Source organism: Pelobates fuscus, chromosome 1 (assembly GCF_036172605.1).
Source record: "Pelobates fuscus isolate aPelFus1 chromosome 1, aPelFus1.pri, whole genome shotgun sequence".
Lineage (NCBI taxonomy): Eukaryota > Metazoa > Chordata > Amphibia > Anura > Pelobatidae > Pelobates > Pelobates fuscus.
Window position 1 is genome coordinate 134,247,585 of NC_086317.1, and position 17,397 is coordinate 134,264,981.

The following is a 17,397-nucleotide window of genomic DNA, read 5'->3' on the forward strand; positions in this document are numbered from 1 at the left end:
AAAAATCACAGTGAGAAGCGCCTCTAGTGGCTGTCAATGAGACAGCCACTAGAGGCTGGATTAACCCTATTATAAACATAGCAGTTTCTCTGAAACTGCTATGTTTATAGAAGAAAGGGTTAATCCTAGCTGGACCTGGCATCCAGACCACTTCATTAAGCTGAAGTGGTCTGGGTGCCTATAGTGGTCCTTTAACCCTGCAATGTAAAACATTGCAGTTTTAGAGAAACTGCAATGTTTACATTGGCTTTTTGAAGAATTCCTCTAGTGGGTGTCTACCAGATGCTTCCTAGCCTTTCACGGAATTTAACTCTGTGAAACAACGCTGCATATTCACGGAATTTAACTCTGTGAAACAACGCTGCATGGGGACATCGAGCCTCTTGAAAAGCATTGATTCATGCACATTAGTTTTCCTCCATCACTGCCGCCAGAGGAGGCAGAGAGCGATCCAGTTTCGAGGGCCCTCAGTGCTGAAAACAAGTAAGTGAAAGTGTTTTTAACCCTTTCATGGTCATGGGGGGGAGAGGCGTGAAGGCAGTGGGACATTTTAGTGTTAGGCATACAGTAGCATATTCCTAACAATATAATGTTCCTTTCTTTTTCATGAATCATGTAACATTAATTTCTCAGGAAAGAAGGAAAAATAACTTATGGTGAACTAAATCCATGTACGGTTTAAAAAGAAAATCACATTTTACAAATTACCTAATAACTATCCGGACTCTATACATCTATTTCTCCAATGCATCTACATGTAACTATTTATGGAAACAGATCTTCTGGTGTAATAAAGTGATGCAATTTCTGGCTGTATTCTACATGTCCTAAGTACATTGCCATGCCTGCCTTTCTAAAGCATTAAGTCTCACATTTACCATAAACAGAAGAAAACTTACATTGCTAAAGGTTCTGGATGCCATAACGATTGCATGAAGGTTCTAAGCTAAACAAGGGTCAGATTTTGAGTATCTGAAGGCTATCATACTGCAATCATGATTTGCGATGATTCTGATAGATAGTTACTAGATATAATTAGAGAAGCCAATCTAATTGGGCTTTTTAGATTTTGTACAGTAATTTGTTTTAATCACATCCTGTATGCATTCACTGTAGTCTGTGTTGCATTTACCACACTTGCAACTGATAGCTACAGGGTAGGTATAAACTGGATTCACATGCATTGGGCAACCTGGTATAGTAACTGTCTTGTGAGTATATTCGTTGTACGTGCAAGCCTTCTGATTCTGAGAATGAAAAAATTTAGGGTGTCCTTCCTTCACATTTGGATCCTAGGAGAAATCAAAATGAGCATTATTAGCTAGTTCAATGATTACAATATATAGCATAACATAATGGCATTGGAAAGCAGCCTAAATTATGTGCATATTAATAAGAGATGTGCTAAAATCCTGCCACTTTACTGCTATATACCAAAGCAAAGACATTTTTGCTTATCGAAGGGTCCACAGTGTGTTTCCAATGTTGAGTATTCATTACTCTCAGAGTAACTATAATTTCTAGTTCCGTGTAAAATTATCTAGACACAGTGTGCCCTTGCCTTCTGCTGGATATAGGTAATATGATTTCTTTGTTATGGTATATGAAGATTCTGTGTAAGCATATCAGTTCTAGTAAACAATTCAGCTGGGCACAGGTCTACAGTGTAGACAGATTTTTTAGATAAAGAGCCGCAACGTTTTGGCTGCTAACAGAACCTTTATCAAGCTTGATGAAAGCTCTATTACATTGCTGCACTTAATTCACTAAATCTACCTGCCCTTTAGATCTGTGCCTAGCCTATTCCTTTATTGTTTATTATTTCTGGAGTTTGGTCATGTCTGAACTGGAGGTATGGTCGCTATCGCTGCCTGGGTGTTCTTTTTTTGACTCCAACCCCTCCTTCACCCCTCACATCCAATCAATCGCCAAATCTTGTCGCTTCTATCTCAAAAACATAGCGCACATCCGTCCCTATCTAACCCCGGATTTGGCTAAGGTGCTGGTCCATGCTCTCTCTTGCCTGGACTACTGCAATACTCTTCTCAGTGGTCTTACGTGTTCCCAGATTGCACCGTTGCAATCTATAATGAATGCAAGGCTCATTTTCCTGTCCGCTCGCACCTCCCCGCTCTGTCAGTCCCTTCATTGGCTCCCAGTTAGATATAGCAGAGTAGATAGTGGGAACCGCACTCAATCCCAGCGGCCACGGGTGCTCCGGATGAGGACCAGCAATCCCTAGAATCATATGTAAAGAAGAAAGAATCACAGGCACTCCGAATTCAAGCCGCAGGCAGTTTTATTGTAACAAAATGCAACGCAACGTTTCGACCGTAAAGGTCTTTTTCAAGCTGACACCACATGGTGAAAAATGTGCTTATATAGCAAAAAGTGACAAACAGTTAATGAGTTAATTGGATTATGGACTGATTTCCTGTTTGTCACTTTTTGCAATATAAGCACATTTTTCACCATGTGGTGTCAGCTTGAAAAAGACCTTTACGGTCGAAACGTTGCGTTGCATTTTGTTACAATAAAACTGCCTGCGGCTTGAATTCAGAGTGCCTGTGATTCTTTCTTCTTCCCAGTTAGATATAGGGCTCAATTTAAAATTCTGGTGCTTGCTTACAAGTCCCTACATAATGCTGCTCCAACCTACCTATCCTCCCTAATACACAAGTATGTCCCATCGAGGCCCCTACGCTCTGCCAAAAACCTACGTATATCCTCTGTCCATACTCCCACCTCTAACGCTCGCCTCCAAGACTTTTCCAAGGCTGCACCTCTTCTGTGGAATTTCACCCAGTCTCCACTCATTCAAAAAAAAATCATTGAACACTCACTTCTTCAAGAAAGCATATCAATTAAACTGTTAGCAGGTTTTTATCCTCCACCCTCCATGACTCCCCTCCTGCAACTGTCAAAAATTACCTACTAAGTCCTCAGCGTATATTTTTCTAACAACTTACTTCATACCCCTACTTTTACCCTTTGTGTCACTATACCCCACACCCTCTAGCATGTAAGCTCATTGAGCAGGGCCCTCCACCTCTCTGTTCCTGTACATCGAGTTGTCTGGTTACAATTAAATGTCTGTTAGTCCACCCTTTGTACAGCGCTACGGTATCTGATGGCGCTATATAAATAATAATAATATATATAAACTTCTGCCTACCCAGCATTCTACAAGATCAGTTCTAAGCAGATCTTCTGCACTGTGGTTACCAGTAACAGGTGGAAGTGTCCCTTTGTCAAAATACTTCATATGGTTTTTTTTCCCATTTATTTATTCTTTATTAATTTTTTGACTATTATTGCCATAGAAAAAAATCGAACGTACAAAACATAAAATCATGCTGAACAGTCAATTTAAAAACACTCCTCCCTTCTGTAAGATCAGACATTTCCAATATGCTCCTTTCCTTTTTACTGGAAAGGAGGAACATATAAAACTACACACATGTCCGGCAGGGAAGTTCCTAGAGAGATTAAATATCATCACATCTTATGCGAGGGTATTTATTTATCATGCTCACTCAGGGATCGATTTTATCCATAGGTCCTATATGTAATTCCTCTTCAGAGTTAAATTTTGCTACTTCTCTATTCCTTTTTCCAAATGTAATTGGAAGAGGAGTTGATTTTTAACCTCAATCCATAATGGCGGAATACAGGATTTCCATTTTCTAGCTATACTGATCTTTGCTGCCAGCAAAATATGTACCACTATGTGATTCTCTGCTTTAGGCATTTTTGGAAAATTTAAGTGCAATAAATAAGATTCTTGCTTTAATGGGAGTTTGATGTTACTTATTGCTTGGATTTCATCCTTTATCTGTCCCCAAACCTCTGAATCGGTTCACATTTCCATCATATATGTAATAAATCGCCTTTCTGCGATTCGCATCTCCAACACCTATCAGTGTGGCCAGACCACATCCTGTTTAGATGACTAGGCACCAGATAAATATGATGATTGATCTTAAATTGCATCTCTGTTAAATTCAGGCATCTTACAGATTTACAAACTTTTTGAAAAGCTATTATTAATTCTTTTTGAGTGATTTTAACTTGTATGTCTCTTTCCCATTTCTCTGTGGCTTATTTTCTCTTCCAATCTTAGCAGATCTTTACATAAAGCTAATGTACCTTTTGATTCAATCTTTTTTTGGATTATTTGTATCTTTGTGATTATTTCTTTGGGTCCAAGGCATAGATGTTTCCTAATGTATCCTTTTATTCGTAAGTAAGTAAAATGTTCACCTTTAAGTTCTTGTGCTGTCAAAGTTTTAATACATTTATCCAATAATAGATCATTTATTGTCCTGAGCCCATTTCTATGCCATTTGCTCAAATTAATATCCTTTATATTATTCACTACGTTTCCCAGAGAAGTATTTATTAGGACTTTGCTGTTTAACTTTATTTTCTTCCTAAATTTTTGCCAATTAGTTAAAATGGGCCTCATAATTAAACACCTTACCACTATTGTCTGATTCTGTTGTCGAGAATCCATACACTAAGTCTTTCTGTTGTGTTAGGTCTTTTTCCCCCTTGTACCAGTTTTCTTCTCTTAAAGATTCCTTTTGTGAATGCATCAGCATGCTTGCGTTATGATATTCATATATATCTGGCATAGACAAACCCCCTTGGGCGGGTATCAATTTAAGACAATCTAATTTTAACCTCGTTTTTTTTACTACGCCATGCAAAGTTCCTAAATGCAGCCTGAATCAGAGATAGCCTGCTATATAGCCGTCTGGGGAGGACATATGATCTTAGAATATTATTCTTCCCCAGAATGAGAATTCCATCTTTCCCCAATCTTTCAACTGTTTAGACGTTTGTTTAAGAAGAGGTGAGAAATGTTCTTGTATTATTTTGTTTGGGTCAGAGAATATCATTATAACCAAATATTTCATACTTGATGACCAAACAAATCTATCTTTATTTTTCAATAGCTCTTTAGTTTGAACCGAAACGTTGTTTATTAAAGCTCTTGTTTTGTTAAAATTTAGCTTACAACCGGACACCTCAGAGAATTGTTCTATGATCCTAACCGTTTCTTTTAAAGAATTTTCGGGATCTTCTAAGGTCATTATCACATCATCTGCATAAAGGTTCAGTTTCAATTTGACAGAATTTGTTCTGAACCCTTTAATCATATTATCTCTAATCTGAGAAGCCAGCGGTTCCAGTGACATTATATATAGAATTGGGGAGAGCGGGCAACCTTGCCTGGTTCCATTTAAAATACTTCATATGTTTATGACTGTTAGTTACAACCTGTTTAAAAAAGTCTTAAGTTCCCCATTCTAGACGATTTAAAGTGAAGACTAACCACACATACATCTATACTGTCAATGATGTGCAAATGAGGTATGCTAAGCTTCAGATATTACCAGCATCTCCAAAACTATACTACAGCATTAACAGCCATTTTTTTAAAATAATTTTTTTCATTACTATTTTTACTCATTGATTTTTAATATATTGTGTACATACTTAAAGGGATACTATAGTCACCTGAACAACTTTAGCATAATGAAGCAGTTTTGGTGTATAGAACATTCCCCTGCAGCCTCACTGCTCAATCCTCTGCCATTTAGGAGTTAAATCCCTTTGTTTATGAACCCTAGTCACATCTCCCTGCATGTGACTTGCACAGCCTTCCATAAACACTTCCTGTAAAGAGAGCCCTATTTAGGCTTTCTTTATTGCAAGTTCTGTTTAATTAAGCGATGTTAATAGCTTGCTAGACCCTACAAGAGCCTCCTGTATGTGATTAAAGTTCAATTTAGAGATTGAGATACAATTATTTAAGGTAAATTACATCTGTTTAAAAAATGAAACCAGTTTTTTTTTCATACAGGCTCTGTCAATCATAGCCAGGGGAGGTGTGGCTAGGGCTGCATAAACAGAAACAAAGTGATTTAACTCCTAAATGACAGTGAATTGAGCAGTGAAATTGCAGGGGAATGATCTATACACTAAAACTACTTTATTTAGCTAAAGTAATTTAGATGACTATAGTGTTCCTTTAAGCTTTAAATGGTACCCAGTAGCAGAAGAATAAAAAAACTACATCTAAAATTATTCCTAAAATCCCTTTTGGAAAGTGTTGATCACAATACAATTCTAAGTATTGCACTTTTTCTTAGATAGAAAAAAATACGTTTTTAAAAAAGAGAGAGGAAAACGAAGAGGGGGAAAAAAAAACCCCAATGATCAGCAATAGATTTTTCACCACAGTCAAAGCTTAAAGATCTTGAAGACAGAGAATTCTATAGCAAGTGTTATTGTACAGGACACATTAAGTGTAACACAAGATGTTTTGAAAGACTGTCTTGATAGTTACTCGGTCAATATGAAAGCAGAGATTAATAAGAGTACTGTGGAGATCAAGAAAGGAATTGGTTTATTGGCAGGAAGAATGCAAAATATAGATAAAAAGATGGATGTTATGGATACTCAATATTCATCTTTGCAAGATAAATGTGATTCTCTGCCACACAGACTGAATAAACTCGATATCGAGTTAAACGACTTAGAAGATCGATCCAGAAGATGTAACTTATGCTTTAGGAATATTCCAGATTAAACTGGCCAAAATCAATCAAGAAATTACTCACAGCAGCTGTTTAAAGAACTGGGTGTTGAAGAAATAAGATTTAATCAAGTCAAAGAGCAAGTACATCGCCTTTCTAAGCCAAACAATGTATTATAGTTCTCTGAGAGATGTAAGTAACAATTTTCAACCCTACTTGTACAAAGAAAATATTATGAAAGCTGAAAGAGATATTAGCATATAGAAAATTCAAAGTTTAAGGACCATTTCATTTTTTGAGACTTTTACAATGGTTCAAATGAAATTTTTACAATGGTTCTAGCAAAGCTAAAACAGTATAATATTGAATACAGATGTGTCTCAATTCTAATAATATGGGTAAAATGCTCTATTTTGATATGTCCAATTTAGTTGAAGAATGGCTTAAAGAGAAGTATTTGCCTAAGCTGGGTGCAAGCTTCTGATACAATGAAAAGTTAAAAGAATGATTTCTCGTTGACACATGATGATAAGAAGTAGGGGAAGATATCATTGAAGAAATAAGGAGACAACTTTTTTCTCTCACAAAATACAAGAGTTTAGATTCACAGTTATTGAGAAAAAGTGAATTTTCCATCACTTACTGTAAATGCTGTACATTATTTTAATTTTATTATTTATATAGCGCCATCAAATTCCGTAGCGCTGTACAATGGGTGGGCAAACATACATGTCATTTTAACCAGACAACTGGACGTACAGGAACAGAGGGGTGGAGGGCCCTGCTCCACGAGCTTACATTCTAGAGGGAGTGGGGTATAGTGACACAGAGGGTAAAAGTAGGGGTACGAAATAGGTTGTTAGAAAAGCATTCATTGAGGGCTTAGAAGTTAATTTTTGACAGTTGCAGGAGGGGAGTCATGGAGGGTGGGGGATGAAAACCTGCTAACAGTTTAATTGATATGCTTTCTTGAAGAAGTGAGTTTTCAATGATTTTTTGAATGAGTGGGTGAAATTCTTATGGAGAAGGGAAGGGAGTTCCATAGAAGAGGTGCAGCCCTGGAAAAGTCTTGGAGGTGAGCATTAGAGGTGGGAGTACGGACAGAGGATATACGTAGGTCTTTGGTAGAGCGTAGGTGCCTTTATGGGACAAACTGGTGTATTAGGGAGGATAGGTAGGTTGGAGCAACGTTATGTAGGGACTTGTAAGCAAGCACCAGAATTTTAAATTGAGCCCTATATCTAACTGGAAGCCAATGCAGGGACTGACAGAGCGGGGAGGCGTGAGAGGTGCGGGCGGACAGGAAAATGAACCTCGCTACTGCATTTATTATAAATTGCAGCAGTGCAATCTGGGAACATGTAAGACCACTGAGAAGAGTGCAGTAGTCCAGGCGAGAGAAAACAAGAGCATGGACCAGCATGGACTAGCACCTTAGCTGCATCCGGGGTTAAATAGGGGCGGATGCGCGCTATGTTTTTGAGATAGAAGCGACAGGATTTGACGATTGATTGTACATGAGGGGTGAAGGAGAGTTTGGAGTCAAAAAGAACACCCAGGCAGCGAGCCTGCGAGGTAGAGGTGATGGTAGCACCGTTGATTTTGAGGGAGACAGACACGGGAGTAGTAACACTTGAGGGAGGAAAGACCAGAAGTTCTGTTTTGGACAGGTTGAGTTTAAGGAAGTGAGCAGCCATCCATTTAGAAATCGAAGAGAGGCAGTCAGAGACACGAGTCAAGATGGGATGAGATATCAGGAGAGGACAGGTAGATTTGTGTGTCCGCATAGGAAGCCAAAGGAGCTGATGAGTTTACCAAGGGAGGCAGTGTAGAAAGAGAACAGTAGGGGACCAAGGACAGAACCTTGGGGGACGCCGACAGAGAGTGGTTGGAGGGGAAGAGGCAGAGTCAGAGAAAGAAACACTGAAAGAACGCTGGGAGAGGTAGGAGGAGCACCAGGAGAGAGCAGTATCCCGTAGACCAAAATTACAGAGAAGGCAAAAAAGCTGTTGATGATCAACAGTGTCAAAGTCAGCAGAAAGATCAAGGAGAATTAGGATAGAGTAATGGCTACGAGATTTAGCAGCAATTAAGTCATTGGATACTTTGGTCACAGCCGTTTCAACAGAATGACTAGCGCGGAATCCAGACTGAAGGGGGTCAAGCAGAGAGTTGGTTTAGAGAAAGTCAGTCAGTCAGTCTGGTGTACACAACTCTCTCGAGGATCTTGAAGGCAAATGGCAGTAGCGAGACAGGGCGGTAGTTGGATGGGGAGTTGGGGTCAAGGCTGGGCTTTTTCAGAATTGGGGTTACAGTTGCATGTTTGACGAGTGAGGGAAATGTGCCAGAGGAAAGGGAGAGATTGAAAATTTTAGTGAGGGGAAGAGCAAGAGATGGAGACATAGTGCGGATGAGATATGAAGAAATAGGATCGAGGGAACAGGTGTTGGGGGGACGGGAGGACCGGAGCAGAGCAGAAACCTCTTCTGCTTTAGCAGGTGCGAATGAGTGTAGAATGGTGGAGGGAGTGAGGTTGGGAGATGTAATGGTAGGGGAAGGAGAGAAATTAGCGATCTCTTCTCTGATTGTAGAGATCTTCTCAGTGAAGTGAGATGCAAAGTTTGTGATGGACAAGGTGGTAGAAGGAGGGGGATTCAAAGGGCGAAGAAGAGCATCAAAAGTGTGAAATAGGTGTTTGGGTTGATGGGACAGTGTACTTATGAGGGTGTTAAAGTAATTTACTTTAGCAGCGGAGAGAGCCAGGCTGTAGGAGCGCAGCATTAATTTATAGTGGAGGAAGTCAGATGCAAAGTGTGACTTTCTCCAGCAGCGTTCAGCAGTTCTAGAACATTTTTGGAGGTAACGGGTCAGCTTTGTGTGCCAGGGTTGTAATTGGGGGCGCTTGCTGGGTTTAATTGTAGGAGGTGCTATGTTGTCGAGTTGAGAGGAGAGAGTTGAGTTGTAGAGTGAGGTAGATGAGTTAGGGTAAGTTAGATTTGAGATGGGTAAAAGGAGAGTCTTGAGTTTGGTGGAGAACTGCTGGAGATCAAGGCACTTGATGTTTCTGCGAGATTGGCGAGTTGAGGGTGGTGAAATTTTGGTATGGGGTATGCTGATGTCAAATGTTAGTAGATGGTGGTCAGACAAAGGAAATGGAACAGTGGAGAGATATAAAGTTTTGTTTCAAAGGAATGTATAATTAAAATTTTCGAGATCTACAGATAAGTCAACTTTATAACTTTACATATAATGGGTTATTCTGATAATAATAGAATGTAATTAATCTTTATAGTAATGGTGTTATATAATATAAGCAAAATCTACAAAATATGACAATGCACAAGCTTAAAGCTTAGTAAAATGATTTTTGATGATGTTTACTATGTCAAAATATAATAACATTGGGTGATCACATTTTTCTCTATTTTATTATTATTAAAAAACAAAAACATTAAAAAAATTATATATAATCATATAATTACTTATAATATTATTTAAAACAGAAGCTTAATGCTTAGCAATGGCTATGCTAAAATCTCTCTTTTTTTTCATATAACGAAAATGTTGCAGATAAAGCTTTAGAACAGTGGTCCCCAAACCAGTCCTCATGGCCCACCAACAGAACAGGTTTTGTCAGTATCTCCTTTGGAGTACAAAAGTGAAACACATACATCCTGGATTGTTGGTAGGCAATAAGGACTGCTTTGGGTACCACTCTTTTAGAGAAATACATAAGAATAGAAATATATAGTATGGTCAATTATATAATTTCAAAATTTTTTATATGAAGTGTTGGGAAGATATTTAGAGTTGTTTATTTTATATAAGGTATTATATATTTTTTATTTTTCTCCTTTTTCCTTCTTGGTTTTTTCCTCTCTTGCTCCTTTATGTTTTACTTTTCTCCATCCTTCACGTTGTTATCCTCAGCTAAAAATGTAACTTAGAATCGTATCATAATTTTATATTTTTTGCTTGGAGTAGATAAGACACATTTAGCTCCTTTCTATACAGGGTTTAGGACTGTAGCTATGGGACTAAGAACATCACACTCCTGTTTAATGATTTTCAGGAAATTTGAGCTATTTTTTGTATGCCTTTGGTTGCTAATGAAATACAGGAAAAATAGCGCAATTCGTTAATATCAATAAGGCAATAAAAGCAAAGATAAAGAAATATTTTGTTTGATTGTTCCTGGAAGGAATACACCTCTTTTCTAATTATAATTCCATCAGATATACAGATAATTGGTGAGGTTAATTTCTTGGATAATATTAAATCCATGATTGAAACCTTAAAATAATTGAGTAATAAATAAATCTCCTGGTATGGCAGAGTAAATACAGCAAAGTGATACATCTTACCTAAATGGATTTATTTGTTCAGGATGTTACACATGAACATTCCTTACTGCTGGTTAGACTTGATACAAACTAGTTTTAAAAATTTTGTTTGGTAAGGAAAGCTACCAAGTATTAGTTTTAGTAAATTATCAAATACTATTAAAGAGCGGTGCTAGGATCACTACTGTGAGGCCAAGTGTCCTATATAATATAAACAACATGCACAGTGTATTGTTCAGGAATCAAGCCTGGTATAAATTAAAGGTGGAATCTGGTGGAGTAAAAGATGTATCTTTATTATTATGGAAAATCCCCATAAAGAAATTTTACACCTAATTAAATAGTTGTCTTATTTTGGAACAAATATTGCCATTGTGGTTTAAAGGACCACTATGGTGCCAGGAAAACATACTCGTTTTCCTGGCCACCCTCAGGGTCCCCCTCCCGCCGGGCTCTAGGGGGTGGAAGGGGTTAAACTTACCTCTTTCTCCAGCGCCAGGTGGGGAGCTCTCCTCCTCCTCTCCGCCTCCTCTCCTCCTTCTCTGCTGAATGCGCATGCGCGGCAAAAGCCACGCGCACATTCAGCCAGTCTCATAGGAAAGCATTCACAATGCTTTCCTATGGACGCTGGCATCTTCTCACTGTGATTTTCACAGTGAGAAGCGCGGAAGCGCCTCTAGCGGCTGTCAACGAGACAGCCACTAGAGGCTGGATAAACTGCTATGTTTATAGAAAAAAGGGTTAAACCTAGCTGGGCCAGGCACCCAGACCACTTCATTAAGCTGAAGTGGTCTGGGTGCCTATAGTGGTCCTTTCAGCTGAAAAAATGAATCTGCTGAACAAAATTCCCAAAATATGTTGAATTAAAAGTCATAGAAATAAAATCAAAAACATATCTTTAATAATATGGAGAATTTTAGGAATTAACAAGGTGAAGAGTTTTCTAGATTTGCATATAGTAAAAACCTTTTGCCCCACTCTGAATTATTTAAGATTAAAAGGCATTTATTGGCAGAAAATAATGACACTTTAATTGCCTTGAAAAATGTGTTTTTTTTTTTAACAAAAATATAATTAAAAGATTTTATCTAAATGTGTTAAGATCATAGTTTGATCACAGACAGGAATGTGGGGGAATCTTGAAATTTGGGAAAAACATCTAAAATTGAAAATTAATACTCGAGATTTTAATTCAACTTTTTCTAAATTTTATAAAAATACACATCACCTTTCAGTAAGTGAAATACATTATAAATGCATAAACAGGTGGTATTATGTTCCAAATAGAATAAGATGTGTTAACGTTGTAATAAGAAATAGGTAGCGATATGCATATTCAGTGGTATTTTAAATCTGTTAGAAACCATGGTTTGTGCTTCTGAATTTCTCAGAAACAGTTTTAACCATATTAAAATAACTCCAGAGAATGCGCTTTTAAACGTGAATATGTCTTTAGTTCCTGAAAGAACAAGCTTCTTGAGCTGTAATGCTTTTGCGGCCGTTAAAATATTAATAACTAGAAGATGGGATCGAAAACACAATTATTTTTAAGCTATCATTAATCAACCAGTTGCTTTGGGATGGAAAGCAGAAGAAAATGGCTCTCGGGAGCATCTGTAAGACACTATCAAATCAAATGCCAAAGTTCCCTCAAGGGGTATTTCAGCTCCCTGAGGAATCAAAACTAGAGTTTTGATCAACATGTGTTATGGTAAAGATTATTTTAATCTAGTTTGTTTTGTTTTTTGAGTAACAAGATATTACTACATTCTCATGTATTTATTTAAAAAATTACAATAAAGAGATAAAAAAGGGAGATCCTAGGAAAGAAAAGGAACAAAACCAAAAAGTTATCTGCACACTATTCCAAATCCCTATTCATTCACATTTAAATAACCAGTGGTTTTTAGTATCACTCCAATGACCATTAAAGTGTAAGCTCACCTGCCACGTCAAGGCAAAACCTCTTAGGTGAATCCTTCAACTATTCAACTTGCTTCTTTGAGCTAAAGGCAAAATGTCTAATGAGACAGAATGGGGTATTTTTCTAAACCCCTTCATACTTATTAACCCTTAATAGGACCCATTACAAGCAGGAATATACAGTATCTCACAAACGTGAGTACACTCCTCACATGTTTGTAAATATTTTATTATATCTTTTCATGTGACAACACTGAAGAAATTGCACTCTGCTATAATGCAAAGTAGTAAGTGTACAGCCTGTATAACAGTGTAAATTTGCTGTCCCCTCAAAATAACTCAACACACAGCCATTAATGCCTAAACCGTTGGCAACAAAAGTGAGTACACCCCTAAGTGGAATCTTAAAGGATTGAAGACTAGGGGAGAGTCTGATGGCGGTAGACATGCTATTCCGTAGGAAGGGAGCAGAGAAGTCCTGCAAGAGCAAGTTGGCCGTACAGGTGTGAGCAGCGGTCAGGAGGTGGTCACAGGCAGAGCGGAGGGAACGAGGAGGGGCATACCTATGGATCTGTGAAGAGATATAAGAGGGGCTAGAATTGTTCAGTGCTTTATATGTATGGGTTAGAACTTTGAATTTGTCTCCTATAGGATACAGGAAGCCAATGTAAGGATTGACAGAGGGGTGAGGTGTGAGAGGACCCTTCTAGAGAGAAAAATCAGTCTGGCGGCGGCATTCATTACAGACTGAAGTGGGGTGATAAGGCTTTTGGGAAGACCAATCAGGAGAGAGTTACAATAATCCATGCGGGAAATTACTAGAGCATGGACAAGCTCCTTGGTAGCATCTTTCGAAGAAAGTGGCGGATGCGGGCTATGTTTTTAAGTTGCAATCTACAGGATTGGGGCTCAAAGGTGAGGCCAGAGTCAAGTATGATGCCAAGACAGCGTGCTTGCAAGGATGGACTGATGTGGATACCACTAACTTGAAGGGAGAGTGAAAGAGGAGGATCAGTATTAGGTGGAGGAAAGACAAGAAGCTCAGTTTTAGAGACATTGAGTTTCAGAAAGACATCCAGTCAGAGATGGAAGAAAGGCAAGCAGTGACATGTTGCAGGATGGCAGGGGAGAGATCTGAGGAGGAGAGATTTATTGGGTGTCATCAGCGTACAGGTGGTAGTGGAATCCAAAAGAGGCAATAAGTTTGCCAAGCGAGGCAGTATAATGAGAAAATAGAAGCGGACCAACGACATAGCCTAGGGGAACTCCAACCGAGACAGGATGAGGGGAGGAGGTATCATTGGAAAAGGAGACACTGAATGAGCATTGGGAGAGATAAGAGGAAAACCATGAGAGGACAGAGTAACAGAGACCGAGCGATTGAAGAATTTGAAAGAGGAGAGCATGATCAACGTTGTCAAAGGCAGCAGAGAATCAATATGGAGGAGTGGCCTTTGTATCAAGTATATGCAACCATTAACTCTAACTTCTACAGGACTACTTTCCTTCTCGGCATTGTCAGGGGAGTAGGTAATTTCAGGAATTCAAGCTTTGGACGTTGTTTTATCTCACTCTATTTAGTGTTGCAAATTAAGGAGTCCTCCAAATTTGAATAAGTCAGACCATAAACAGCACTAACCTCTAAGCTTTACAGGTGGGGGAGGGGAGGGAAGGGGAGAGGGCAACAGAATCAGAAGAACAAGAGGTGTTTAGGTCTTTGAATTCTAGCAAAAGGTCCATGTCTACTGTTCCTGATCTTTTGATTCTCAGACATATGTTGTGAATATTTGTAGTTTTTCTTACTTCATAGTGCACCCATTTACTTGAGCATACAGTATTTTAACTCCCTTTTTAGTAAACATACTGACAGGGCCCCCAACTCACTCACCTGGGATTCCCTCGCCATGCCTCCTTCCTGGCCTGACGTGGCACTTTATTGGTGCATGCCAGGTTATTGTCACAAGTTAAAAACCCCAACACGTAGCGTTTAGAACAGCAAGGAACGAAACAAGTAAATAACATTACCGGGCCTTAGAATGGCTAGACTTAATGTTAGACAGAGATAACAGTGTAGTCAAGACACAAGCTAAGGTCAGGGTAAAAGAGAAAAAATGAAAATGAGAACTAGCCAGAGTCAGGTGCTCGGTAATTGGTCAAACAGGCAAAGAACACAGGAAAGGATTAAAGATAAATGCAGGGTCAGTAGCAAAACCAAGGTCAATACCACAATATTACACAAAGACCCAAGGAACACACAAAAGGGTTATATATACAGAAAGTATGGACAAATCACACAACATAGGTGTAAAAATAGGAAAAAAACAGAAAAACAACCTGGTAAATGGAGAAAATGGCAGCACTGGTAAAATATGTCCAAAGAATGGAAGAAAATAAACAGGAGGTAATGCACTCATCACCCAACTGGGGTACGTGAAAGAGGAACGTACAAATTCTTCTTGCAGCAAATATAAGTTGCTCACATGTAAATAAAAAATATATCCAAAATAGGGAAGTATGAAGAAAAAGTATAAAAATGTATTGTATTGCACTTACAATTAAAATAAGTTAACGAGCATATCTCCAGATAGGTGGTGTAATGTAGAAGGATCTGCTTCCCGGACAGGATACAAAGCCCAAAAAGTGAGAGAAAAAAATATATCGGAAATAAAATAAAATAAACAAACAAATAAAAAATATATGTATATAATGTCCTGGGTCATCCAAAGCGTTTCGTCCTCAATATGGGACTTCCTCAGGGATATATGAAGAAATCTAAATCGCCGTTATAAATACCTCTTAGTGAGGAGAAGATGAGTTCCATGTGAATCCGCGTGCGTTCCACTTTGGAACGCAAATATGTATTTCCTGTCTATGTTGCATCTTCTTTGGCAGTACAAAAGGGTACTGGGAACAGAAACCACAATAGAGCAAATCAAGTAGGATCAGACGGGTTTAAATATTAAGTGGTACTTTGTGATTGGTCCATATCATGCCTGCGACCCCAAAACATGATGGGGGCACTGGACTGACGTGGACCAATTATTGAACAGTCCTGCCCATTTCCCCATTAAAATTGCACTGTGACTGTGAGCAGCGTTTTCCCCGTTAAGGGGCGGTCTGCGCGAATCCATGCTGCATTCGGCATCCTGCCTGTTTTCTTTTCCCTACACGCCTGAGCTGTTCGCACGATGCAAGCACGGGACCACGGTCAGCTCGAGGACTAGGTAAGTAACACTACAGTCATTCGCAAAGAGGGCCGGGTTCTTCTCCCTCAGTGGAAGCAGTGCTGTAGCTATCTCCTGGCCACAGCCTGCATTCTTCTTGAGGTGTCGTGCAGCATCGCACCTGTGATAGGGGCAGAGTCCCCACAAAATTCATATTCAGTAGGAGCATGTGTGCCTGATGGACAGCCTCTTAAAATGGCAGGAGGCAGGATTACATTATGGGTGGAGTCTTTATTATCAATGAAATTGGCCCTCTCCCCTATATAATCATATTTAACTAGGTCCCCTGTGCTCAGTTTTACTATGCTCTCAGTTTCTCAGTGTATACACATTACACTTGCATTCTTTTGACTCCCTTGGTATTTGAACCATTTTTGCCTGTTTCATCTGTGAACCTGTACCACTTGTCCTGAGATTTGGCTTTTATTAACCACGCTTATACTTATTCCTACCTTGCTACAGCTTTTTCCTGCTCACTGGGCTTCTCCTGTCAAACCCAACACATATATTGTTTTTTTCAGCCTCTTGTTTATTCAGCCTCTATACTATTAATCATCACTGGGCAAGCTTCTTTTTTCACCTCAATTAATTATATCTTAATAAATTAGGACGTTAGCTTTGAAAGATCCCCCTAGATACAAACATTTCAGACCCATAAGCTTCATTTTTTTGCATATAAATGAAAGAATTACTAAGTGTTCCAGGCAAGAATAAAATTTTGAAAGGTAATATGTTTGTTATACCATACAGCAGAGATATGGATGTGGATATGGATGTTGCACCTCAGAGTGAAGGATGGAATAAGTGAAAACAAAAAAGGAACAGAGAGGACCCAATAGTGTAGTATTGTTTTGAAGTGGAAGCAATAAGTAGAGTAAATAGATTAACTTACAATATAGAGAGCTTACCATCAGTACTATTCAATAGGCGTGAGCAGTACAACCCCCACTTATGGATGATTGAAATGGGTTCCCTGTAGTAGTATGGGATCTCGAGATATGTGAACATATCATTCATATACAATTCAATACACATACAATTTGAAAAAGCCCCATTCGAAACGCATCAGTGTTATTTTTTACTTTATATTTTACTGTTGATTAGCTTACTGTGTGTCAGAATAAAGTTACATAGCTGAAAAGAGAGGTGCGTCCATCAAGTTTAGCCTTTTTCACATTTGTTTATGCTATTGATCAAAAAGTTTCTTATTCTCCCATTGTGCTATGTATACAACACTATGTATTTCTCCATCTTTTGATTGTTTACACATACAGCACTGTGTGGCGCTACCCCTTTCTTCATTTACAAATCCCCACTCCAAACCCACACAAGAGAGACACTTTTTGGACTCATGAATTT

General features: G+C 38.7%; 1 protein-coding gene across 1 annotated transcript in view; it reads right to left on the reverse strand.

Moving 5' to 3' along the window:
* Positions 1-785: 785 nt before the first annotated feature.
* The window catches only part of TSHB (thyroid stimulating hormone subunit beta), a 37,838-nt gene continuing 21,226 nt past the window's right edge, over positions 786-17,397 (reverse strand). Inside the window, exon 3 of the mRNA XM_063444314.1 lies at positions 786-1,292. Within this exon, the coding sequence (XP_063300384.1) occupies positions 1,050-1,292 (243 nt within the window). The 3' untranslated portion in view covers positions 786-1,049. The remainder of the gene's footprint in view (positions 1,293-17,397) is intronic.